Source organism: Pipistrellus hanaki (assembly GCF_964339955.1).
Source record: "Pipistrellus hanaki genome assembly, chromosome: 1".
Taxonomy (NCBI): Eukaryota; Metazoa; Chordata; class Mammalia; order Chiroptera; family Vespertilionidae; genus Pipistrellus; species Pipistrellus hanaki.
In genome coordinates this window covers 208,417,233-208,443,217 of record NC_140503.1, presented here as the reverse complement: position 1 = coordinate 208,443,217, position 25,985 = coordinate 208,417,233, and the positions used below count along the sequence as shown (strand labels likewise).

General features: G+C 61.4%; 3 protein-coding genes across 3 annotated transcripts; 2 read left to right on the top strand and 1 right to left on the bottom strand.

The window, feature by feature from the left end:
• Nucleotides 1-38: 38 nt before the first annotated feature.
• Nucleotides 39-5,587, top strand: GRPEL1 (GrpE like 1, mitochondrial). The gene is made up of 4 exons (XM_084865698.1): nucleotides 39-185; nucleotides 2,165-2,327; nucleotides 3,387-3,468; nucleotides 4,463-5,587. Exons 1-4 carry the CDS (start codon nucleotides 85-87, stop codon nucleotides 4,807-4,809), a joined length of 693 nt encoding a protein of 230 aa, XP_084721824.1. The 5' UTR covers nucleotides 39-84; the 3' UTR covers nucleotides 4,810-5,587.
• A 1,554-nt stretch (nucleotides 5,588-7,141) lies between these two features.
• Nucleotides 7,142-21,276, bottom strand: TADA2B (transcriptional adaptor 2B). Its single transcript, XM_084864627.1, has 2 exons — nucleotides 20,840-21,276; nucleotides 7,142-9,569 (listed from the first exon to the last, which is right to left on the bottom strand). The coding sequence occupies exons 1-2, from the start codon at nucleotides 21,107-21,109 to the stop codon at nucleotides 8,577-8,579; spliced, it is 1,263 nt and encodes a 420-aa protein (XP_084720753.1). The 5' UTR covers nucleotides 21,110-21,276; the 3' UTR covers nucleotides 7,142-8,576.
• A 366-nt stretch (nucleotides 21,277-21,642) lies between these two features.
• CFAP184 (cilia and flagella associated protein 184) lies at nucleotides 21,643-24,683 on the top strand. The gene has a single exon (XM_084863078.1). The coding sequence runs from the start codon at nucleotides 21,706-21,708 to the stop codon at nucleotides 23,389-23,391; it is 1,686 nt and encodes a 561-aa protein (XP_084719204.1). The 5' UTR covers nucleotides 21,643-21,705; the 3' UTR covers nucleotides 23,392-24,683.
• Nucleotides 24,684-25,985: the final 1,302 nt, after the last annotated feature.

Genomic DNA, 25,985 nt, shown 5'->3' with positions numbered 1-25,985 from the left:
CCAATTGGCTGAAAGAAAGTAGCCGGCACAGAGTCTGCGCGAGTTGCTTGGGCCCCGGAGGGGGCGGGCCGGCGGCCCCCGCGCATGCGCGGTGCGTGCGCAGTGCCGTCGCAGGTGGCAGTCATGGCGGCTCGGTGCGTGAGGCTGGTGCGGCGCAGCCTGCCGGCTTTGGCGTTCTCTCTTAGGTAAGGGGCGCCCGGCTGCCCTGGGCTGGAGGGTGCGGCCCTCGGTGCTGTCCTGCCCGAGCCTGGTCCGGGAACGGGCCGTCGTGGGCCGCGGGCGCCCGCGCGGGCCTGGAGAGTGGAGGGGACGGCGCGCCGGGTGCCGAGGCCCGCGCTGACCCCGCGCGACGCACGCGGCTCCGGGCCGGGGGCAGCCCCCGCGTCCGGCACCGGCCGCCGGCAGCACCGGGCGTGCGCCCTGAGCCGGTCCCCGTGGGCGGAGAGCTTTGCGGACTCGGCGCTCGGGTCAGCGGTTCACGGGCATTTTCCGCGGCCCGTGTTCCTGCGCCGCCTCCCCTTTCCGGAGTCCGAGGTCAGAAGTGCGGGGAGCCCGGCCCCCGTGAGCTTAGCGTTTGGAGCGTAGACAGCAGTGACCTCACAGTGCGGGCCCCGGAGCTCCCGCCCTGCGGGGAGCGGAGGGTTATGTTACAGGCGATGAAAGGGTTTGAGGCGTGATTGCTACCCCGGCAAATGGTATAAACAACACGGAACAGCGGCAGCGGCCCGCCCGGAGCACCTGACGGAGAGGTTCTGGGCTCAAGTTGTTGGTGGCTGTGTACCCGGAATTGGTTGCCCGGAAAGGCATGGCCAGTCGCATTAATTTCTGTGAAAAGAGGCTCAAACCGGGGAGCCGGGAGAGCTGAACGGCACTCATCTCTTGGGGCGGCTGCACCCTCGGGGGACTTCGTTTCCCCGTTTCCCTCTCAGCATCTCCTGCTGGCTGCGCCCCGGGCAGGGAAGCGGAGGGCAGAACAACTAGAAGTAGAACAGGTTTCACAGCAGCACGCTCCAGCTTAGGTCTATTCGTTTCTTTAAGTCACAGAAATAAAAATCAGTAAGAAGGTACTGCTCTCCACCCGCGAGCAGCCTGCGGGCCCCTCACTTCTCCGCCCGGACCACACGCACACGGTGTGGGTCCGGTGTTACACAGGGCGGCGGTGGTTGTGGCATTTCCTGCGCTGCTGCGGATTGTGGAAGCAACTGCACGCCCCGGTGCGCCCGCGCTGACAGCTCCTGTTCGCCAGGCCTTGCCTCTGTTCTGGGAGAAAGGGAACGGAGCCCCTCCTCAGATGGGACCCGCGGGTCCTGGTGACGAGATCTGGGATTTAAGACTTGTCACTTACTCGTGGCTTTGTGACCTTGGGCTTAATTCTTTAACCTTCTGGACTCAGGGACCAGACTGGATCGTGTTAGGTCACTTCTACCTCCGGGATCCGTTCTTTGTTTTTCCCTGTGCATCCCCCGTGTCCTGGCCAAGCAGTTCCCTCTTCCTGACGTGGGTCTGCAGTCCGCTCCGACCCTTATGTGTAACTTCTAAGTTAATTTTAAAGAGGCAGGGGGTTGCGGGGAGGCAGAGAGAGAGAGAAACATCGATTGGTTGCCTCCCATTAGTGCCCCACCAGGCTGGGAATCGGGATCAAACCTGCCACCTGTCGGCATACAGAATGACGCTCCAACCAACCGAGCCACCGGCCGGCCTTCCCTGTAACTCTTAGCCGTCCTTCCAGGTGCCTCTGCATGAAGCCTTTCCTTTTCCATTCTCCAAAGCTAAGAAGTATCCTATGCTCAGCCTTCCAGAGCCTCCCCTTTTATCACTTTTAAACACAAAATTATAGTTCCGTGCGTATAGATACCTCTTTTGCGTGACATGAGTGCCCTGTGGCAGGATCTCTGCCCCGAGCACCTTTGTGGTCAGCGTCAGCTCTGGGCCCCACGTCTGCCAATAGCTGCCCCACCAGTACCGGTGGGGCCTGGAGGACGTGCTCGGGACAGGAGAGGAGCTGGCAGGTGGCCTGGGGACACATTCGTACTAGCTGTTTACAAATAGTTTGTGTACATCATATGCAAGGTGAATCCTTTCTCCCCCAGCAAGTCACTGGCAGGTAGTCTGAAGTTACCTCAGGTGGAAAGCCCTTACCTCTGCCTTGCATGCGCTTCCCCAGGCCCACGCCTCGGCTGCTGTGCACAGCCGCAAAGCAGAAGAACAGTGGCCAGAACCTGGAAGAGGACGTGGGTCAGACGGACCAGAAGACGGACGCTCCCTGTGCAGAGAAGACGCTCACGGAGGAGAAGGCCAAGCTAGAAGAGCAGCTGAAGGACACGATGGTAAGGCCTCAGGCTCTTAGGGAAGGTGGTCGGCTGAGCGCCAGGCGAGTTCATAATTCGTCCCAGGACTACGGCTGGGGCCTGCAGCATGCTCCTGCTAGAGAAGGGGCTGGAACCCAAGTCCCGCACGGCTCTGGCTCTGCCGTGAGACTCGCCGTTACGTGCTACGTAGATCGCATTGAGCTAAGATTTCAGTTGGTCTACAGACGAGGAACACCAGCATGGCTGTCTGAGCTGGGTCTGAGGGGAGGCAGTGGTTTGTGAACTCGGCAGTAAGGTGGATGCATAGTCCGTTTCTTCAGGATTAAGAATGGCAATACCAGACACGTGGGTGCTGACACTGTTCCAGCGCCTTTATGTATATTGATTCTCCCTGTTTACAGAGGAGGAAACTGAGGCACAGGACAGTTACGTAAACTTCCTAAGGTCGCCTCGCTGCTGAGTGCAGAGCCAGGGTTTGAGCTTGGAGACCTGGCTCTTGGCCATTGCACTGGACCTGCCTGAACAAAGACTGGAAACGGGGGTGGTAGCGGCTCCCCAGAGTAATCCAGTCACTTCAGGAATTGAATTGATCGAGGCAGAATGTGAGATTACAGTCAAGTGGTGAGACAGGACGATCCCATAATTCAGATGCTTACACGCAGCAAGTGTCCGCCAGGCTTATGGGAACCCGTGGGTCAGCCCCCCATGAGGCTGCTGGGCTCCCCCAAGTTGGAAACTTGGTTAAGGAAGTGAATGGTCCTTCCTGCGTGAGGAGGCCGTCAGGGCCCGAGAAAGTCGCTTTTCTCTCTCTCCCCACAGCGGGCCGCTGAGTGAGAATGGCCGTGGAGCTACATAAGTATCTGTCACCTTGCCATCGACTCCCCGCTCGCTGGAAAGTGACGGGGGGGGGGGAGGGGTGGCTTTTTCTGAGTTAAGCTGCACTGTCTGTAGTCCAAAGCCTCAGACATGACAATAGGTGTTGTTTGTGTTTTGACTTGCGGTTGGTTGTGTCAGATTTGCTTTCCTATGAATTTGTGCTATGCTTTATTCATGTTAGTTTCCTTTTCCATTTTGTAGGAAAAATATAAGCGAGCTTTGGCAGATACCGAGAACTTGCGGCAGAGGACCCAAAAATTGGTGGAGGAGGCAAAATTATACGGTAACTTTCACCATTGTGATACTGACGTGGGAAACGGGGGACGGAGGGCAGGGTGGGCGGTACGGATGTTCCCACAGCAAGGTCAGCGGGGGGAGCTACAGGCTGTCCTCTCCCCTGCCCCCTTTGAGGAGACACTTGGAGTTGTGACTGGTGCTTCGAGCCGTAAGCAGGGGGCTTCCTCGATCCACGTGGAGCCTCGGTGTGGGCCTGCGGGTAATCCCGGCAGGTCAGCCTCTGGTGCCGTTTCCTTGGCGTCACTGGCAACCACGTTGGTACCACGTAGGATCTCAGAGGCTGTCGGTTGTCACCTTTGAGTATGTCCCTGTCCTTCCCACTTTACAGTTGAGATCATTGAGGCTTCGTGACCTGCCGCTCATCACCAAGCTGGCGGCGGCCCCTGTGCTCCCACTTGCTGTCTTACTAGCCCGAGGCCGCCCTGGCTCCCGCAGGCGGGGCCTGGGTGGAAGCAGGCACCAGTTTGGGTGCTCGCCATGCCTTCCAGTGGGCATCGGAGCCTTTTCTTTGAAACCACAAACATTATGTAACACACTGCCTTGAATTTCGAGTGACCCTTCTAACGTTCTGTCTTCTGTCAGATGAAGGCGAAGTCTTGGTAACTCTTACCCCACAGTGCCCGGAAGTTGCTAACATTGAATACATGTAGTGTGCCAGGCACTCAAGCATACATGGCTCTATCGGTCCTCCTACCGTCACTGGGAGGCAGGATCGTCCCGCTTTACAACTGAAGGGCCGAGACCCAGCGAGGCTGACCGCTAAGTCACTGTGCCGTGCCCCAGGCCGTGCTGTCTGCGCGGGCGGGGGCGGGGGTGGTTCTGCACATTTCCAGCTGCCGGTCTTCACACCTCAGTAGCCCTTGTCCAAACCCAGAACAGGCTTTGGGGCTCGTATTTGTCAGGCGGGCCGTGGGGTTGGTTTGGCGTGGCCGCTCGGTTGACAGGGTAGAATGCAGATGCTCTTCTCGGACTCTGTGCAGGCATCCAGGGCTTCTGCAAGGACCTGCTGGAGGTCGCAGACATCCTGGAGAAGGCCACGCAGAGCGTGCCCAAGGAGGAGGTCACAGAGGACAACCCGCACCTGAAGAACCTCTACGAGGGGCTGGTCATGACCGAGGTCCAGATCCAGAAGGTGTTCACCAAGCACGGCCTGCTCCGGCTGGACCCCCTGGGCGCCAAGTTCGACCCCTACGAGCACGAGGCCCTGTTCCACACGCCGGTGGAGGGCAAGGAGCCGGGCACAGTGGCGCTGGTGAACAAAGTGGGCTACAAGCTGCACGGGCGCACCCTGCGGCCCGCCCTGGTCGGGGTGGTGAAGGAAGCCTAGCTTCCCCCAGGCTCGGTGGGTTGTGGGTAATCACCGGCTGTAACTCTTAAGGGCTGGTTCGTCTGTGAATACTCCAAACCTTGTTGGAAAGCTTTAGTAACCAGCGGCTAACCAGGAAATTGGGCCCATTGCTCAGCTGTTACTGGACTCTAATTTGGGAGCCTGTTTATTGATTTTCAACACACGTTTGATAGTTCACCTGCTTACAGAGCAGGACACCACTGGGCCCTCGGGTATCGTGAATAATGCTACATCTGCTCAGTCTGACACCAAAGGATTTAAAACGAATAAAAGGTCTCCGGGAATTGTGCTGTTTGGTAGCGGGCCACGCCGCCTGCCCTGTGCGCCTTCTGCTTCTCACTGTCCGTGCGTGTCAGCAGGCCTCAGCCCTCTGCACCTCATTCAGGCAGAAAAGGCAGCTTAACTTGGTTCTTGCTCAGAAAACTTACGTGTTTGGTGGAGGACATAGTGAGTCCACCTGTAATCACCATCCAGCTGCTCCGTGACCGACTTCCGGCTTTTCTTTGGAGGCACCTTAACAGTTCTCCCCGCTCCCCCCAGAATAAGACGGATTTGACGACATCACTTACTCTTGTCCTGTTTTGTTCAAGTACGTGCAGAAATGTTTCTCTCATACTCAGCTAGGTACTAATGACCTGAAGCTATGTCCCTAGTAAGATGGTCTTTCTCAAAACCTGAGGGCTGCATGCTTGGTAAATTTTAAATGTCGTTTAGTTTTTAAATTTTATTTGAGGATTAAAGCCCGATGTTTATTTTCCTACTTTCTGATAAGTCTCTTGTGTACCTTGGTGGCGATCCTTACTAAGGAGAGCATGACTGGGGTGTGTACCTGACACACACGCACAGGCACGTGCTTGCTCCCCTCAGTGCACCGCAGGCTGGCGTGGGCCTGGCCTGCTCCGGGGGACCATAGTGTCTGCCTGAGGACCGTGACGGGACCACACACCCAGGACCCACAGCAGGACAGTCTGCGGACGCTGGCCTGGGACTCACCACAGGCCCGGGTGTCTGTTAGGAACGAAAACAGCCGCCCCTGCCTTGGCCTAAGGGGTGCGGGGGAAACAGGGCAATTTTACTGGGCTGGTAATTTTGAAGAGGTACTATTCCCATGATGAAAATTTTAATATACAATTTCAAACACTTTTCTCGAGCTGTGAGTGCCCCCTCCCCTCCTGCACTTGCTGGGGAAGCTGTGCAGGAGTCATTTCAGACCACGCCTGTGAGGGCAGCCCCCTCCCTGCACAGAGCTACGGCTGCTGAAGGCACATGGGCACCCAGCGCCTCACTAGCTCCAGCCACGGGTTCCCTGCCGGGAGAGCGCCACCACGCCCAGCACACCCTCCTGAGGCCAGGGTTCTGAGGCTTTGGGGGAAACCACACACAGTGAAGGCCAATGGGTACAAATGAGCGAGGTAAAATGTACCTCAACATTGTACAGCACATCTGAGCACCTGCCATCCGGATTTACACTAGAAATTAGTGGTTGTCCATCCTGAGTTTGGCCAGTGCAACCTGGAGACACGTACAGTGTAGACAATCCAGACCGCGCTCGGCCTACGGACAGCCCTTCGCAGCCCGGCCTCCGTGGACACGCCTTTCCTGGTGCCCTTCAGGGAGCAGGGCTGGCATGAGGTTTCCTGCTCAACGGAAGCAAGTCTGAGTCTGAAGCAGCTGGTCTGACAGAAGTGCCAGCGAACACGTGCCTGTGCTGCCCCCTCCCGCCCCCCGCCCCCGGAGGGCGGCCTCAGGCTTTGGAGCAGGTGCCAAGAAGCAGTCAGGGACCTGCGTTTGTTCTCACTTGTTTAATAAGTAAAGGGCAGTAAACGGTCAGGTGGCTGTAACGCATTCTTGGAACGCTGCATCCAGAGGATTCCGAATAGCTGAGTGCAGAACTGGACTCAGAGGGTGGAGTTTAAATTTTGAAGACCTAATTCTTGGGATTGTGGTCACTAACTTAGGAGATTAAATAGACGTAAAGGCTCTGCGCTCACAGCAGGGGTAAAGACTGGCCACGGGAGGGAGTGGGCGGGATAAAGGCAACCAATCCGAAAGTCCCTTTCCCCTGGTAACCAAGGTAACATTTAACATAAATTATACATTCATCATGTGTTTAAAACAGCCACGCCTAAATAAGTTCTTCACGCCATCAAAAGAGGCACCCTCAGACCTCCAGCACCACGTGTTCACTGGGCAGCTGTCCACCAGCCACAGCTAGTGGGCGCCTGCCTCCCAGCTTACTGAAGCCGGCAGCCCTTACAGAAAAACAGGACTACATACGAGGCATGTGACAGGAACCCATGCGTGACACCAGCTCAGCTACAGCCAGGCCGCCTGGAGGCTGGGCCAAAGGCCTCCAGGGACCCCGGGCCTGGGGCTGGTGCTGCTGGGTCCAGGAACCCTGGGCAAGGGCCACCGGCTGAGCAGCTGTAAGGAAGCACTGCCTCCCTCCATGCCAGTGACGGCAACACCAGCTCCACGGAGGGCAGTTACGAGCAGGGCAGAGGAGGTGGCCTCACCCTCACCACCACCGCTCACACTCGTCAGCAGCAGTCCTGGCTCGGAGCGAGGAGCCTCTGCACACACACACTGAGCTGTTCGGTTAATGCTGAGAGCTGACCCTAGGGGACAGGAGATGTAAGAGAGGGAAAGGCACCATAATTAGGTCATCCTTGGAAACGATAAGGGACTTTTTCAAACTTCCCTGTAATGTAACGTCAAGCCCACACATTCTGAGGTCACGGCTCCATCACTGCGGTCACCACTGACTCTACGCGGGGTCTTGGACCTGAGAACCCTGAGCAGCCTGGAAGACAAATGGCCACCCAAGTGCCGGAGGGAGGTACCGTGTCAGAGGCCCTGAGAAAGCCTGTGAGGCGCTGGCAGGGCGTGGGGAGTCTGGGTCAAGAGAGTGACTAGGCAGCAACACAAGGGCCTTGGGACCCATGGCGCCTGGCTGGTCTCCAGGGCGCAAGCCCACCTGAAGGTCAGATGTTAGCCAGGCTGGTTGGTCAGGGTTTCAGTGAAAAGGTACTTGCAGCTGTGACGAACACCTTGGAGGACACTAACACCAGGGGACAACAGCCACGAACTCCCTAAAACAAGGTTTTGCAAGTAAAATGCACACAAGTCCAAAGGGCAGCCATCAGCTGCCCCCAGGAAGGGCTAAGTCCTGGCCATTGCACTGGTCTTGGCTGCCATGCTCCCCACAGCCACCCTCCACACTAGGGGGCGCTGCCCAGAGGGTGCAAAGGGGGCCGTTTCGGGCCTGGGAACTGCAAACCCACACCCTGCCACTGCCACGGCCACAGCTAAGGGGAAGCTCATTTGGTCTGTTCTCTACCAGCCTCTTCTCACGGTCCAAGGAAGCCTGACCCTGCCCGCTGGCCTCACTGCCCACCTGCCCGGCGCCATCTAAAGTGCCCGTGCCGCAGCCATGTCACCAGGCAGGCCTGGCAGCCGGCGGCCAGCACAGGTGAGCCCCAGGGAGGGGCTCCCCGGACGCTCCCACCATCACATTCTCCTCACTGAGCACTCAGGCGCGTCCCCGCCCTCGGAACGCGCGGCTTTAGGACCAAGGTTCACTGTGCCTGCGCCAGTCCCTCCTGCCTGGTCTCGGATGGTTACTCTTGCTTCCTCCAGAGGACCACGAGACCTACACCCTAAACAAAGGAACTCAATTTGCTGAAAAACAACGGGAAAAAGCGGAGCTGTCCCCTCCCCCTGCCCCAGTCATTGGCTCACAGGCCTCAGGAGGCGTCCCTGGCTATCCACCCGCTCTCCGTCAGGAACGTCAGGATCCGTTTCTTGAGGACCTTGTCCAAGTAGCTGGGCAGGCGGCTCTTGGAGGGGATGCCCTGGCGCTTCTGGAGGTGGTCCTTGATGATGATGGTCTTGGCGGTCACGTAGCGCGCGGGGCTCAGGTTCAGGGAGCTGCAGAGCGCCTTCTCGCGGTCCGACAGCAGCTCGAAGCCCGGCAGGTTCTCGATGGCGGCGAACTCGCCGTCCTTGGCGTCCTCGCGCCCGCGCTTGGCGCCCGCCGAGTTCCGGTTCTCCTTGCGCTTCTCCCGCTTGTGCCGCGCCGCCTCGTACTCGGCCGACTCCTCCATCTTGGTGATGCCGTTGCGCCGGTAGCGCTGCAGCTCCCGGATCTTGGCGCGCAGCATCTTCTCCTTGTGCATGTTCTCGAACAGGTCGTCGAACTCCTTGCAGGACATGAACTGGTAGAGCGGCCGCAGCTTCAGCCGCAGCTCGCGCTCCTCCTTGGTGATCTTGCGCTTGGCCGCCTTCTCGCGCTCCTTCTTGTCCTTGCCCAGGAAGGCGGGCACCAGGTTGTAGTCGCGCGCGATGTTCTTGCGCCGCTGCCTCTCCCTGAGCTTCCGCACGTACATGTCCACGTGCGCGCGCTTGAGCTCGATCTCCACGTCGTCGTCGTCGTAGTTGACCGAGAGCCCGCTGATGAGCGTCTCGGCGTCCTGGTCGTACTCGATCTCGTAGTCGTCGCGCAGCGGCATGTAGCCCAGCTGCTGCTGCTCGGCCACCGAGATGTCTAGGGGAGGCAAGGGGGTGGTGAGGCTGGGAGAGAGGGGGCCTCCACTGGGGCAGGTGTGGTCGGTCACCCGGTTGGGGATGGTGTCGGGGATGCAGGCCTTCCCCAGGTTGCCGTGGATGTACATGCTTACGTAATGCTCCATCACCTCCTGGGGAGTCCGGGAAGCGCCTACGTGAGCGGCCATGTCTTCCTACAACGACAAAGGTCAGAGTCATTCCAAAGCCAGTTCCCACAATCCCCTCAGCATTTCCCCAAGGCAACCTGGACAGCCCCTGGCCCACCACCACCCCCCAGAGCAGTCCCCCGTCTTCGCTGGACAGCGCATCCAGAGGGGCGGGCTCTCGCCCAGCTCAGCGGGCAGCGGTGGCAGAGCCGAGGCCTGAGCCGCCCTCTGAGATCCGCACTGGCCGCCTGCTTCCTGAAAGGACCAGCAGGCCCGCCTGGTGCTGGCATTCTGTCCGTTAACCGTGCCTCAGGTGGGAGGCTGTGAGTGGACGGGGGGCAAGGCCACAGAGGACCTGAGTGCCCTGCCTCCTCCCAGTCTAACCTCTCCACACCCAGACTAGAGAACAGAATGGTCCGGAGTTCATGGCCCAGGTCCCCTGATTACACGAGGGACCCATTCGACGTGAGTCTGCCTCTGGACACAGAAGGGCCAGCCTCTGTGCTGACACACGGCGTCCCTTCCGGGGCAGCGGGGGGCGAGTAGGTAGACGGGTGGGGTTTCCTTACTCCATCCTCAGCAGCGCTCGGGAAGGCTGCGGCTGCAGGCACTGCCTGGCGAGGTGCACAGGCGGGTTATTGATGGGAGGAAATTGTAAGCTCCCTCAACCTTTTCCTCCTGCCAAGAGACCTCTTCCTTAACCCAACCGCTAAAGCCACTTCAAAACAACTGCCCACATGCGCACTCGTCCCCCAGCAGCCACTCCGCGGCGCCTCCACCTGCCCTGTGACACACTGCCTTCCGCCAGCAACGCTCACCCCGCAACACTGAGGCGGTTCTGTACCCCAACGGCCACACTGGAACCCAGGCAACCAGCCGGCCCACGTGGCTGGCCGATGACAAGGTGGGCACGGCGAAGAGGGAAGGACTTGTGTGCGGAGACCAGACCCTACAGCTGAGGCCCAGGTCAGGCCCACGGCCTGCAGGCCCTCCTCCACCGGCGCTGTGGCCGAGGCGGGCTTCCGACACAGGAGCCGAGAAGGCGACGCCGGGACCTGCCAGCGGACAGGGAAGAGAGAGCTCGGGCCACTCCTGGTCTTAGGGGATGAGCAGGTTCTTCTTTAAGAAGTCACCGGGAGCCGCAAATCTGTTCCTGATATTTTCCCAGGAAGCATTTGGTCCAAAAAGAAAAACCAAAACCAAACACAGCGTGATGTCCCCCATCCCTGCCACTCTGATCCGGGCTGGCACGTCCAGCCTCTGACTGCCCAGCATGGCGGTGGCCACAGGCAGGGCGAACCAGCCCTTCAGCTTCTCCTCGGCGCGGCCGCGGCAGATTGAGGACACGGTTTCCAGGGCCTCCTGGGCAGGGAAGCTGGGTGCCACTTTCGGGAGGCTCGGAGGGGCTGGGCTGCGAACCTCACTGCCTGTCAGGAATTCAGGCCCGGGCCTCGCCCCCTCACGGGCCCAGTGAGGCCTGCAATGCAGTGCCCGCTGCGCCCCCAACGAGCCTGCCGCTCACCCTGAACCTCAGCATCGGCAATCTGCCTCCGGGAGCTGTCAGCAGCTCCAGCACCACATCTGGGTAAAACAAACCCGGAAAGAACAGAAGGCTTCTGACCTTTCGGGGGTACCTGACCTCACCGAGATCACTTGTTCGTGTTTCCATTTATTTCCATCAACTCCGACTCTCCGGGAGCAGGGCGCAGGCAGCAGGCCGCCGCAGGCGGGGGATGCGTGGGCCGTGGGGCACCCGTCCCCTCCAAGCTCCCCAGGGTCCCTGCGCGGGCAGCAGGAGGGCCAGCCGTGGGCACTGTGCGGTGGGCGCTGCGCGGACACGCGGCTGCTTTAGGTTACAGAGAGGAGGCTCCATCTGAAGCCACAATCAGAGGGACAGGAGCCAGGCTCCCATCACTACAGCCTCAGCCTCTGCCCGGGACAGCTAAGCCTCCCTGGGAGCCAGGGCTCAGCGACTTCTGAACGACAGCGGCCCTCCGGCACCACGCCCCTGAAGGGTCAGATGGGAAAGCACACAGACCCTGATCTTCCAGACTGTCCCCACGGGCCCGGCCAACGCCAGGACAGCCGGCTCTGAGGAGGGTCCGGGGCGTGAGCTCCACCGGAGGGCAGTGTCCAACATGGCTAACAAGCACAGCTTCGGCGCCACCGCAAGCAGCCATCGCGGACAGTCCCAACGCTCCCCATCTTCTCCCCGTGGTCACAGACGTGTCCTGTCCCCGCACTGGGCAGCACTTCGGACAGCAGCAGAGCCCTGGGGCGGTCCTCCCCCTCACGCGTGCCAAGGCCAAAGTGTTTGTCTGATCCGGATGGATGGATGGATGGGGACGCAGAAGCAACAGAACTTTACTTGGGGGAATGAGATTTGGTGAGAAAGTTCAACTCAAGTACAACTAAAGCAGGAAACACACTGTCAGGAGGTGGGGACCCCCCCCCCCTGGGGAACCCCCCCCCCCCCAGCATGCAGTGACAGCGGGTACGCAGCCCAAAGCCTGTGGAAACGGTTCCAGGTTTGTTTTCCTTCCTGTTCTCTTAAAAGAAAAGAAGACCCCCACCTTTGGAAACAGGTGTGCTACTGCTCCAAGTCCCGGGGGAGGGTACGGTGTCTCTGAGACACACGAGGCCAGCGCTCCTGTCCACGGCCCTGGACTCTGGCCAGGACGCTGCCTCCAGGAGAGGAAGTGAGCAGAGCTGGGGCCTGGGCTCCTCCTGCCTCCCACGGCCCCTCATGCTGGCCCCAGCACCTGACCAGGAAAGGACGGGAACAGTCCGGAGAAACGGTCGGCAATGTGGGGCGGCGGCTCCATCAGTGGGGGCTCAGGGTTCCCTCTCCAGGTTCTGGCCAGGGCCACTGCCACACAGGACTCAACGGGCCCAGCCTCTGTGGCTCCCTCAGCGACATGCCTCTCCCCGGGGTGGCCACAGTCCAGGGTGGAATGTAGAAACACAGGGAAGGCTGACGCGGACTTTCCTGAAAGCTGGACTTGGCCACTTAAAGGACGGCCTCATCCTTACTATCTGGGCGTATTTAAGACCATCTTTTTTTCTGTGACATGGTGATAGTTAATTGGCCTTTAAATTTTTTTAACATCCTTTCGTGGCGAACCTAACCTCAGCAATTTTCTCTCAGCATGAATGGCCCACAGAACCTGACGGCCGGGCAGTGCCCCGCCAGGGTCAGCCGTGCTCCGCCTGCCGTCCAGGGGCCTTGCAGACCCTTCCCGCCCCTCCCTGCTGGAAAAGCCCTCTCTGGGTGCAAAGGCTGTGGGACCCGCCTTTGGGGTTCCAGGCCTGGCTCCCCCAGGAGCTGACAACCGGACACAGCACTTTACCGCTCTGCGCCTCCGCATTAGAGGTGCTGCGCTCCCCGGACGGTGAGGAGGGGAGTGCGGGCCTGCCTGCGAGCTGGCCGGTGCCCGGCGGGCCTGCGTTCCCTCATGCCGCTTCTCCACAGCTCAGCCCCTCCTCCGGAAGCCGTCAGCGGCCCGGAGCTGGGCTCAGACCTGCGACAGCCTCCCCCTGTCACCTCTGCTCCTCCATGGGCAGGCCAGCTCCTCTCAAAGGGCTGTCCCGCAGAATACAAACCACGTGACAGCCCGGTTCCCGAGGGAGTGCAGGCCAATGTCACCTGCCTGGTCCTAGCAGCTCCCCCGCGGGGGCAGCACAGCCACACCCTGTAGGCCAGCAGGCTAAATCTAGGCTGAGCGGCCCAGGGCACCAGGCCAGTAGCTGCTGCCGTCCTCAGGCGGGCCGCGCTCAGAGCACGCCCGTCCGCCATCAGCGCCGCCATGCTGGTGACACAGAGGAGGTCTGACCAACGTCCCGGTGCTGGAAACCAGCAGAGCCAGCCCAAGGGGCTGCTTCCGTCTGAACTAATGCGCCCACGCCCGTCCCGCCAGGCTGTCCAGCAAGGGCACCGTGGCACCTCCTTCTGCCCGGACAGAGGACCAGGTCGGTGTCCGCTCACGCAAACCGGCAGCTACCTCACGTCGGTTCTGCCCGGAGCACTCTGAACGCACAGCAATCCCCACCCCGCGCCCCTTCTCCGGGGGTCTGGACTGGGAAGCCAGGCCGAGCAGCTTTAGCCCTCCTCCACCCCTGCTCTGCAGCCAGGCCTGGGGGGGGGGGGGGGGGAGCAGTGGGGGTTTCCTTTAAGTGCAGCTGCATCAGGGGTGGTGGCTCCCAGGCTCCAGGGCACACACTGGGTGCGGAGGGGGCGGAGGGAGGAGGCACTACCGCTCAGGACGGCCACGGTCCTGGGCAGCTGCGAGGCCATCAGACGGGGAGCCTTGGCGGGGGCACTGCCAAGATGACCCTCACCCCTTGGCTCATGTCCAGAGTGCTTGGTGTCCCACAAGCTGGCGACGCAGGCCCGGGGCTCAGCCTTGTCTGGCCTGTCACTGGCCTTGGCACCTCACAGGCTCACTTTGCGAGAGGAGACCCGGAGGCCTTCCAGGGCGGTGCTGACAGGCGCCACATCTCTGTCACGCCTCCGGTGTCCCTTCCAGCTGACCAAGTGCGGGCAGGACACGGTGCCTGCCTGGGTGAGGGAGCTCTGGAAGGTGGCAGCCTCGCTGTGCAAACAGCACACGGTCCTCAGCAAATCCAACAGAACTGCCACAGGCCCGCCCCCGGGTGTTCCCCCAAAAGCAGCGGACACAGGGCTCAGCAGACAGCTGTCCGCCGGGTGGGCCTTTTCTTGCCCAGGGCGCTGGGTGTTTGTAACAGTATCAGCTTAAGACTCAGCCTGGTGTTTGTCACACGGTAACTAGCTCACCCCGATGCCCTGGCAGGGCCAGACCACAGGATCCCGAGGGCCTTCTGTATTCAGCCGCGGGCTGGACGTCCCTCACCCCTGCTGTGCGCCTACGTTCACGAGCTTTGTTCACAACAGCCCAAGCGGAAGCACCCCAAGTGTCCGCCTCTGCGGGAATGGGCCAGCAAAGGGTCCGTCCGCGTGGACAACCCACCTCAGCAAGAAGGAGATTCTGGACCCACCCACGTGGTGAGCCTGGAGTATGTGCGAGGAGCCGGCACAAGACAGCGCTGAGTGACGCCCGTGTGTGCGGCCCGAGAATCAGGCCGGGAGGGAGGAGCTGAAGGACAGTTCAGAGGTGACGTGGTGATGGCTGCCGCACTGCGTGAGTGCCCCTAACGCCACGGACCTGCGCAACTCACAGGGCCACAATGGTGGCTTCCTGTTTGTCTACTTTAGCACAACGAAAACAGACTTCAAAAATGAAACTGAACTGGAGATGGAAGAGGGCAGAGAAGGGATAACTGGTGAGGAAAAAATAACATGACTTAAAACACATAAAAGTAAACAATGACTATACTGCTGAAGGGGCAGGCTGTCTTCCACCTAGCGGGCCCTGCAGGGGGCCCTGAGCCAGCAGCAGCCCCGGGAGAGAGGATGCACATGCCCAGGCCCTGCCAGACCGCTGCCTCACAACAAGCCCTCCAGGGTGTTGTGCATCCTGCCCCGGCGCAGAGCCACTGCCCTGCACAACCCTCTTTCCCACGCTGCTCTCTCCCCAGGCTCTCCCTCCGTCTCCACCCCGACAGCAAGTCCGAACCACCGGCGATGCTGTGGAGCGGCCAGCGCACAGGGGCCTGCTCCGCAGTGACGTGCTTCCCGGGACCAGCGGGGCCAGAGCTCCCTGGAAGCTTCTACAATTACCGTTCCCAGACCTCCAGAGATGCGATCCAGGGGCTGCGGTGCCCCTGGGAATCGCAGATCCTCAGGTGAGGGTGCTGTGCAGGTCAGACCGGCGCCAATGCTTTCATGCTACAGCGGCCTCCTTTGTAAGCGAGGGACCAGGGGGCCTGGCTGGGAGTGAGCCGCCGTGGGGGTGGGGGGAGGCTTAGAGCTGGTTCCGGCTCACAGATGCACTTGGGGTAACTCAGGGTGAATCAGCTTCAAATCCTCTTCCGCCCGGTGGGCTGGTGCTCAGGATTTTCAAAATGGAACCCCACGCTCCCTTACCTACCTGTCCTGGCCCTCCACACACCAACCAGACCCTGGGACAGGGCAGCCCTTGTCCACACTCCCCTTCCCACCGAGGAAAGGGACACAGCTGCTCACAGTGTGACCGCACCGCCGGGAAGGGACACAGCTGCTCACAGTGTGACCGCACCGCCGGGAAGGGACACAGTGCCTCACAGTGTGACCGCACCGCCGGGAAGGGACACAGCTGCTCACAGTGTGACCACCGCCAGGAAGGGACACAGCTGCTCACAGTGTGACCGCACCGCCGGGAAGGGACACAGCTGCTCACAGTGTGACCGCACCGCCGGGAAGGGACACAGCTGCTCACAGTGTGACCGCACCGCCGGGAAGGGACACAGTGCCTCACAGTGTGACCGCACCGCCGGGAAGGGACACAGCTGCTCACAGTGTGACCGCACCGCCGGGAAGGGACACAGTGCCTCACAGTGTGACCGCACCGCCGGGAAGGGACACAGTGCCTCACAGTGTGACCGCACCGCCGGGAAGGGACACAGCTGCTCAGTGTGACCGCACCGCCGGGAAGGGACACAGCTGCTCACAGTGTGACCGCACCGCCGGGAAGGGACACAGCTGCTCACAGTGTGACCGCACCGCCGGGAAGGGACACAGCTGCTCAGTGTGACCGCACCGCCGGGAAGGGACACAGCTGCTCACAGTGTGACCGCACCGCCGGGAAGGGACACAGAGCCTCACAGTGTGACCGCACCGCCGGGAAGGGACACAGTGCCTCAGTGTGACCGCACCGCCGGGAAGGGACACAGCTGCTCACAGTGCGACCGCACAGCCGGGAAGGGACACAGTGCCTCACTGCCGTGTTTCCGCCAAGCACAGGCCGAGAGCGGGGACAGGGCACAGAGCCGCACTGTCTCCCAGCTGCTCTCCCCAGCCCTGAAAGCCCACTGCCGTCCACCAGTGAAAGGCTCTATTCACACCACGCGCGGCCTCCGACAGCCAGCCTGACGCACGGGCGCAGGTGCAGGCCCTGCCACGCTTACAACATCCTTTTACCGTGTGAAGTGAAGCTGCAACATCACCTTCAAAGGATTTTGTCTGCTTTTCTTACCAACAAGGACACGCAGCTACATAACCACAGGATCACGAGCAAAATCAGGAAATTCAGAAGATGCACCGAAACCCGTCCCAGTGAGTTTCGCCAATCACCCCAACAATCTCCCTCCCGGCACAGGCCGGCAGGCCCGCCTCTGCCCAGTGCCCGGCCTGTGACTCTCCCTCCAGCGTGGCCTCTGCCGCCCACACACACACACACCCCTGCCCCAGCCATCCTCCCGGCCACACCTGCTCACGCGCTCACTCGCTGGCATCATGCCGGGGAGCCCTCCTCTCACGTCCTGGGGTGAAAGCCCCACAGCCCAGGGCTCTGACCGCCCAGGGGCTCTCCCAGCCTCAGCGTGCGGACGCCCTGCTCAGGCCGGTGCCACCACACCTGCCTGCCGCGGGCTGCGCAGGCGACAGAAAACTCCACTCTTTAAATTCGAAATCTACTACGAAGCTGGCTTGACCACCCCCCTGCAGTCACCCTGACCACCACCTGCAGAGGACCAGGCCACCCCTGCTCATCTCCCAGCCACCTGGGGCTCCCGTCTATGCTCGGGTGCACCAGGCCCGGGTTTCCGGGGGTCCGCACCGCACCCAGCCCGGAACAGCTAGCTGCGTGAGGTTCTCACACCTCGTCCTCCTGCCCCCCTCCCCGGTCTCACTTCACCGGCCCCGTCCCCTGCTCCAGCCTCCCGGCGGCCGGGCCTCCAATGCAGAGGCGGTCAGAGCCTGGCCTCCTGCTCCCGAACCCTCCCGGCCCCTTCAGGGCTGGTGCTGTGCGGATTCCCTCCTGGCAGCCCTCAGCCTCTCCCCAATGGCCCCTCCCATGAACTCCACATAAAGCAGCATGATCCCAAGGTCACAGGCCACGTGCCAGCTGAGAAACCGGAATGAACAGCCTCACCTTCCTCTAAGTCACTGTTCCCGATCGGCACGCTGCCTTCCTCCATGTCCACATCAGCCCGAACCTGGCCCTGCGCCCCAGACCTGCCCTGTCCCGCACAGGACCCGCCTGCTGAGCAGGGCCACTTCGCTCCTCCGCAAAGCCCTTCCAGGCCAGCCCCGCCTTCAGTCCCACCTCGAGCTCCAGCCTCTGTGTGGCCCGTGCCAGTGAACGCTCCTACACCGAGCAGTCAGGTCCAGGCTTTGGAACCCACAGGCCTGTGTCCACACCCTGGCTTTACCACGTGAAAAGCCAGGGCATCCTGGACAAATATTCAAAACCAGTGCCCTGGTGCACGAATTCCTGCACGGTGAAAGGAAATTAATCAGAAGGTGGCCGCCAGGGCGGGACTGGGCGAGATGAGCCGGACACGCCCTGGAGCCAACCTCCTGCCGTGGAGTCTGTGGCTCCTCCCGCAGGTGGGGTCCCGTGGCCTGGCCTGTGGGGACCGGGCTGAAACCAGCTCTCCCACATCCCCTGAGGGGTCCCAAAGCAAAGTTGCAGTCATACAAGGTGTGGGACAAAATGCAAGTGTGCAGTAACCAGATTGGGGCCGACAGGGCCCCAGCCACAACATGACCCTCGGCCGACAGGCCCCGAAGGAACCGGCTCCCTCCTCTCGGGTTTTGGGGTGCATCACCCGAGAACCGCTGCCGCCAAGTCACCCAGCTCGGCAAGGTCAGAGCGACAGGCCGGACAGTAGGAGGGGCACTTAGCCGGGTGGCCTTTTACACGTACAGATGAGTCACTAAGGAGCCACTCCAGGCTCGGGGCAGAGTGGAACTGTGTACGACACATGTGTCAAACACATGGCCCGCGGGCCAAATCCAGCCCGCCAGGCCTTGCAATGTGGCCCGCACCGCGCTGTCATCACTGCACTCCGCTGTCAGTTTATGACATTGTCAGTTTATGACTGTTCAGTAAACCATTCGGCCCGAGATTTAGGCTGGATTTTAGATTTTGGCCCCTTCTCTGATTGAGTTCGACACACCTAGTGTACGAGGAGCTTCGCCCAGAACCACACCTGCTGAACACGGCGCACCTGGGACACAGCACGTGTGCGTGTCTGCAATCTGCTCGGAAGGGAGCCGCACATCTGAGGGCGGCACAGGAAGTGTCAGGGCAGAGCAGGGAGCCCAGGGGAGCCCAGCCGGAGTCCCCTGCTCCTGGGCCTGTGCAGGCAAGGCTGGCATGCAGGACTCCAGCCCCGGCCCCAGGCCCCAGCACCCTCCTCCAGCTGTCTCTCCTACGAGCAGACAGGGCATTTTAATCAGCTCCCAGGTGACCTGGATGCACATTAAAGTTTGAAAAGTACTGCTTTAGACAATGCCCCCCTTTCAGCCCATGCTCCCTCCAAAACACCATAAATGTTTCAGGCCCTGGGCTTGTTTTTCGTGTATTTCCCACAATGCTGCACGGGAGGCAGTTCACACGGTGCAGCAGGAGCACCGACTCTGAAGTCAAACTACCCCATTCCAACCTGCCACAGGGGCTGAGGGAAGACCCCAGGAGGCACGCACAGGGCCTGGCACCTAGCAGGCCGGGCCAGCAGCTGCTCAGCGGCTGCCGTGAGCCGTGTGCCGTGGAGGGGAATGTCTCGGAGGCACTGACATATGAGGAAGACCAGTCACAACCATAATTTGGGAGAAGAGACCTCTAAGCAGAAGAAATGAAAAACGATCAGGGGGGTAGCAGCTCGGACCCCAGCCTCGGGGCTGTGGAGTGTAATCTAAGCAGGTCTGGAGCCACTGGAGGGACCGATGTGACATGCCTTCAAAGAGCACTCTGGGCCTGTGTGAAACAGGCGGGAGACCACCTGGGACGCTCAGAAATGGTGAAGGCAAGAGAGGAACCCCAGCCTGGATGACACGCTGTGACAAGAGGCTCGGGGCCGGGCTGTCTGGGACCTGGCGGAGGGGCTGCGGCGGCTCCAGGTCTGCAGCCTGAGCCGCTAAGTGAGGTGAGATTCGGCCCCGGCGTCCGGGGGAGCAGGTGAGGACGGCGGCCGGTGGCGTCTGACACTGACATCTGGAAAGTGGGGGGAGCGCCTGTCTTGGGACGTGATTACTAGCCTGGAGCACAGGCCAAGCCCTCCTTTCGCCGTCTCTCACTGCCCACGTGTGCTCACGGGCACCACGAGAGCATCTCAGGACGGGGACGGTGGTTTCTGGAGAGCCGTCTGTACAGGGTGTGGGACAAAACGCAAGTGTGCACAGACCCGATGCGCCCTAGGGAGGATTTGCAGAGCGGGGCCTCAGCAGTCGGGAGAAGAGGGGAGAATCCAGGGTGCAGAATGGGTACTGGTCCCCAAAGACCGGCTCCCCTCACAGAAGAGAAACAGAAGCAGGACAGCCTGGGGCCGGGGAGAGAGGTGTGTCTTCCATGGGAAGCCCAGCAGGAGAGGGGGGGCGGCCCAGCCTGTGGAGGGATCTGGGAAGATTAAGGCCTGGGGGTGCCCTTACTTCTCCTAAAGCCTGGAGGCCCCACTCACCCTCGGCAGGTGTGGGCCGGGGACAGCCGGGGCTTTCCTAACAGAAGGAAGTGTCCTCCCGCTGGTGGACGGGCTCCGGGAGACCCCTCCACACGAGCGCGGCTCTCGCCAGGAGCCCGGCACACCCACCAGCCTGCCGGCGCCACGGATCGGGCCAGCCCTCACCTTTTCCTGTCACCTAAGTCCTCAGCGAAACCTGAGCGAGAACCAACCCTGGAACAGATGCCTCCGAAGCCACGCTCCTTTGTTCGGCTCCTCCTGACCGCTCCCCACGCCGTCCTGGGTGCTGGGGGCCCAGGAGATCCAGGCCCCTGGCCAGGCGGGGGCACAGGGCACAGGGCGCAGAGAGAGGCACAAAGCCAGCAGGGCCGGGAGGGCAGCCTCAGCGCATCCGACACGGAGAGGAGGCCCCGGGGCGCGGGTGAAGGCGGCCTGGCCTTGCCCACCACCTTCTCCGGGCAGAGCCAGCTCCTTCCACGGCTGCCCCTGCTCCCTCCGCCGGCGCCGCCTGTGCCCACCGGCTCCTCCTCATGTCCCACCGGCCTGGCCCAGGCCTGCGCTCAGCACCCGCCTAGGAAGTTCCTGGAGGCCGGGAGGGAAGAGGGCTCTGCGGCCAGAGCCGGGCCCAAGCCCCATCCTGCCACTTCCTGGCTGTGTGGCCCTGGGCAGGTTGCTTAACCTCTCTGCGCGCCCGCGTCCCTGCGAACCCGGCCCGGCGAGCAGGTGCACCTCCCGGCCGCCCCCCCGCGGGCCGCCCGCCGCGCAGGCCCGCCGCTCACCCAGTTCCCGAAGCCGAACTGCTCGATGGCATCCAGCAGCAGCTGCTCCTCGCGGCTGGTCCAGCCGCCCTCGGCCTCGGGCCCCCACAGCGTGAAGCGCCCGCCGTCCACCAGCTGGTAGCCGTGGTAGCGGCGGTGGTGGCCGATCTCGGCGCCGGCAGAGAAGCACTCGGGGCACAGCTCGATGTCCTGGCACTCGGTGCAGCGGAAGCGCAGCGGGCTCACCTCGGCCAGGCAGTACACGCAGTACTTCTTACCGAGCTCCGCCATCTTCCCCCGCCCGCCGCCCGCCGCCGCCGCCGCCGCCGCGCCCGCCGCCTGGGCGCCAACCGGGCCGCCGCCGCCGCCGCGCTCCAGCAACGGCCGCCCGCCGCCGCGCCGCCCCGCCCAGGCGCCGCCGGAGCCCCAGCCGGGCCGCGTCCCGCCTCAGCGCGCAGGCGCCCTCGGGCCCGGCCCGGCGCCGCCGCCGCCGCCGCCGCCGTCGCCGCGCCGCATCCGCGCAGGCGCCCCGCGCGCGCCACCGCGCGGGGACCCGGCCCGCCGCTCTGCGCCTGCGCGCCCCTCGCGCCGGCCGCCGGCCACGCCCAGCGCCACGCCCCGGCCCGGGCGCCGGGAAGCGGGCGGAAAGCGAGTCCGGGGGCCGCGCCACGCTCTCCTCGGCGCGAGCCTACGCCCTCTCCCAATCAACGCCGCCGGTCGCCCGACAGCAGCCACCCATTGGCTTTCGTCTGCTGGAAGGCGGGGAGAAGGGGCGGGGCGTCGGTCAGACGCCTGGCCAATCGCCGGGCCCACCGCGAGCGCCCTGGTTGCCCCTGGAAACCTAACAGCCGGCAGCTAGGCTCACCGCGCCGGCGAGTCGGGGAGAGATGGAAAGGCTCTCTGAGCTCAGTGGGGACCCGGAGCAGGAGCACGACGATGTGGCCAGCATGGCCTCGCGGCCGTCCGGGGGCAAGATCACCTCTGGCCTCCAGTCCCCAGCCGAGTCCGCGGAGCCGGCAGACGTAGAGACTTCGGAGAGGCGCTCTACCTTGACCGAGCCCGCCGAGCCCCCGGAGCCGGCCGAGGCGGACGAGCCCGCCGAGCCCGCCGAGCCCACCGAGCCCGCCGAGCCCGAGCCCAGGGAAGGGCCGTCGGCCACCGAAGCTGAGGGCGAGGAGGTGCCCGGGGAGCGGGAGGCGCCGGCCGAGGCCGAGGAGGTGCCCGGAGCGCGGGAGGCGCCGGCCGAGGAGCCCGCCGCGCCGGTGTCCGAGGGCGGGCCCGAGGGAGCCGAGGAGGAGAGGGCAGAGGCGCCCGCGGAGGAGGAGGAGGAGGAGGAGGAGGAGGAGAGCCCGGAGGAGAAGAAGAAGAAGAAGAAAGCCTCGTCGGCGATCAGCCTGGCGGAGGCCTCGCCCGTCCCGGAGGCCGAGCGCGAGGGGTCGGAGGAGGAGGCCGAGAGCGAGGGGAGCGCGAGGAAGAGCTTGTCGGAAGGCAGCGAGAAGGCGCCGGACGAGGACGTGAGGGATGAGGAGGTGGAGTGGACCGAGGAGGTGCAGCGGCAGCAGGAGCAGCAGCTGCGCTCCGAGCTACTGGAGCAGTACCGCACCCTGACGGTGGAGCGCAGCCACTACCAGCGCTACAACATGTTCCTGCAGCAAAAGATCTACGAGGCGCTGCGCAAGAAGAAGGGCCTGGACGCCGCAGAGGTGGTGCCCGAGAAGGGCGCCGAGCCCGAGGCCCCCGAGAAGGAGGAAGCCTACCTGCGCCACCTGGCGCTGCTGGAGGAGCTCAGGAAGCAGGAGGCCGACGACCTGGACTGGTACCACCAGGAGCTGGACCAGCTGAAGCAGCAGTGCAAGGAGAAGGTCTCCAGGGTGGAGAGGGAGTGGCGGAGGTTCCAGGCGCTCAAGAAGCAGGTGGTGCTGCAGGCCATGGGCAGCTGCCGGCTGCGGGGCGGGCGCCAGGCCGCTCTGCTCGAGGTGGAGCAGATCCAGGCGCTGGAGGACAAGAAGGAGAAGGAGATGAGCGCCGTGAGGCTGGAGAACGTGCAGCTGAAGCAGAGCCTCGTGCACTTTGAGACCAGGATGCGGGCCCAGGAGGACACGACCGAGGGCCTGCTCCTCATCGACTTCGAGCAGCTCAAGATTGAGAACCAGACGTTCAACGAGAAACTGGAGGAGCGGAACGAGGAGCTTCTGAAACTGCACGGCAAGGTGAACAACAACGTGCAGATCATCACCCACGTGAAGGAGAAGCTGCACTTCATGGACATTGAGAACGCGGGCAAAAAGGCCCAGCTTCTGGAGGTGGAGGCCCAGGTGGCCCTCCGGAGGGACAACCTGACCAAGACGAAGCAAGCCCGGGACAGTCTGCGCATGGACAACATCAAGCTGAACCAGAAGTGCGGGCTCCTGGGCAAGGAGTCGCTCCTCCGGGACATGGAGGACAAGGTGGTCAGGACCGACGAGCTCAAGGAGCACCTGGAGAGCCTGAAGCGCCACCACGAGGGGCTGGCCCTGTCCTGCCGGGGCGTGAGGCAGAAGATCCGGGAGGCCAAGGCCTTCCTGCCCTCCTGACCGGCCGGCCGTTAGCTTTCACTCTCCGTGCTCCGCCATTCTTTAAAAGGCGTGCGGTATTTAGGACGGAACTACATTTTTGTATTTATCTAATAATTTTTCAGCTTCCAGATGAGTGCCGAGCACAAAATTGGGTCAGCAGTCGGTTTTATGTGGGGGCAAGGAAAGCAGGCGCAAACACCGCAGGAAGTGCCTCCCTCCTCAGGAGACGCTGTCCAAAGGCTAGACCTCTGAACGGTCCATAACGTCAGCGACCTGGTGCTGAGAACTCCCCTCCCATAGGCCGGAGGGTCCCCAGTGGGCAGGATGCCCCCAATTCCTGTGCTGATCATTAAACATCCGAATTTATTAAGCTCTGCACTCCCAAGTCTGTTTCAATTCAAACCTCATTTAACTCCCTTATATTGACCTCGCTTCTGGGTTAATAAAAACACCCAGGAAACGTCCGGGAAATGGCAGACAGGAAAGGGGCTTGGGTTCACTGTCCCTTTGCTCCGTGAAAGGAGGCTCAGTCTGTGCGCCACTGGAGTCGGTTTCCGGCTCAATGGCAGTCTTCAAGTCTTGGGCCTCCCAAGGAAAGCATTGACCCCCACCGATAAAGGCAGTCTTGTTTCCCAGCGAGGACAGCGGTGGCTGTGTTTTGCCAGGTGCAGAATGTATGGCGTGGTGAGTGCCAACTGCCCATGAGGCAGCAGGACCCCACTCTGCACGTGGCTTTACTCTGTCTTATGTTAAAGTGCCCATTCCTGGTGTCAACACAGGAAATGGCTGATCGGCCTAGCTCCTTAGTTCAGGTTGGCGATTAACATTTTCAGGGGTGCGGGTAATGTTTTGGAGCTAGGGGCTTGGTTTTATTTATTCTTTTTTTTTTTTTAAATATGGTTTTATTGATTTCAGAGAGAAGAAGGAAGGAGAGAATAAAAGAAACATTGATGAGAGAGAAACATCAACGGGCTGCCTCCCACACGCTCCTCGCCGGGATCAAGCCTGTGACACAGCAAGTGCCCTGGCCGGGAACGGAACGTGAACTCTAGACTCATGCATGGGAAGACACTCAACCAACTGAGCCACACCGGTTGGGCCATTTTATTTCTTCGTATTCTTAGGTTACACTTTGAGCTGTGCGGATCTGGGATTAGAAGTATTCCCTTCGCCCTAACTTGAGTGCATCACAGGGTGACCTGCTTTGTGGTGCTAAATATCTTTTAGGATGGCAGGAACCCCACTCCAGGCCGGTGACTCTGCTGGCCGGGGGATGTCGCAATAACTTTGTCTTAAAGTGTTTTTCCTTTGATGGCAATAAAGGTGGATTAAAACTCCTTTTTAATCCCACGTCTTGAACACACGTGTTGTAATATATACTAATCCTGCCACACAGACATAACCCGAGGGGACGGACAGAAGAGCTCACCTCCTACTCCCCCTCCCCGTGCCCCAGCGGTTCTGTTTCCTCCGCCTGTTCACCGAAGCCAGCGCGAAGGAGTAAACGCTGGCAAACAGAACGTCCTTTGAGCCTCGTACGAAAAGCACCATGGGTGGTTCTGTGGCTGGGAGACTTCCGAGTGCAACCACCACTCTGCCTGGTGCCTTCGCCCAGCAGAGGGCCTTGGTCCGCGCCCACCCCTTCGGCTCAAGGGAAGTATGGCTTCCAGCTGATTTTGCCACGTTAGCAATTCCCCGGGTAGAACGGAGCACCCTCACCGGCCTTGGCCTCAGCAGCAGGCAGGTCTGAGAGTGGTGGCGGAGAGGGCTGTCTGGGCACCACGTGGGGCCTAAGACATCGGAGTGGATGCTGCTGGTCTCCATCCCTCTGGTCCCAGTCTCCTGAGGATGTGTGGGGAGGTGGGCCCGGGGGGGGGGGGGGGTGCGGAGGGGGGGGGCATTCCCAGGACAGGCCTGGACTAACAAGCGAGAGCAGCCCTCAGGGCTCTCTCCTAATCCTCACCCAAGGGTGTTTTCCCATTTATTTTCAGAAGGAGTTTGGCCTGAGGGCTGACACTCAGTAACCACTGATACCAGCCAGGACGAGCTCGCTTTAGGGCCAAGGTTACCAATGCCCCTCCACTTCTATCCCGAATGCTACAATGTTACTGTTAATCAGGAGACCAAGCTGTTGGTTACTTCATAACGTTGTTTCTAAATAGGTTAGAGGAGAGCTTTTAATCACAATGGAGCACTCCTCAGCCATAAAAAAAAGAAAATGTTACCCTTGCAACAGCCTGCATGGCCTGGAGAGCACCATGTTGAGTGAAATAAGCCAGACAGAAAGACAGGAACCATATGACCTCACAGGTGGCATCTAATGAACAAACTGAATAAGCAAAACAGAGACAGACTCACAGAGAGCAGGCTGACAGCTCTCGGAGGGTGGGGACAAGGGGTGTGGAAGGATTGAGCAAGAAAGAAAAAAATTAGAAAACCCACTTTTACTGAACAAAAAAAGATGTTGGGTACCCGACTTAACCTTGGTTGCAGAGAAGGAAAAGGATGCTTAGAGATCACAATTCTGTTCCTGTCGTTCAGCTCACTGCTGCTTACGCGTGGGCTTATTTTGGATGGAGCTGTTGAGACTGGGAGGCCTCCAGGGCTCAGGC

Excerpts from the sequence above, each read along its gene's own strand:
- GRPEL1 (XM_084865698.1), top strand. The coding sequence starts at position 85 with ATGCGCGGTGCGTGCGCAGTGCCGTCGCAGGTGGCAGTCATGGCGGCT. Across the intron at positions 186-2,164 it reads GCTTTGGCGTTCTCTCTTAG|GCCCACGCCTCGGCTGCTGT; the intron begins GTAAGGGGCGCC and ends GCGCTTCCCCAG. Across the intron at positions 2,328-3,386 it reads AGCAGCTGAAGGACACGATG|GAAAAATATAAGCGAGCTTT; the intron begins GTAAGGCCTCAG and ends TCCATTTTGTAG.
- TADA2B (XM_084864627.1), bottom strand. The coding sequence starts at position 21,109 with ATGGCGGAGCTCGGTAAGAAGTACTGCGTGTACTGCCTGGCCGAGGTG. Across the intron at positions 9,570-20,839 it reads AGTTCGGCTTCGGGAACTGG|GAAGACATGGCCGCTCACGT; the intron begins GTGAGCGGCGGG and ends TTGTCGTTGTAG.
- CFAP184 (XM_084863078.1), top strand. The coding sequence starts at position 21,706 with ATGGAAAGGCTCTCTGAGCTCAGTGGGGACCCGGAGCAGGAGCACGAC.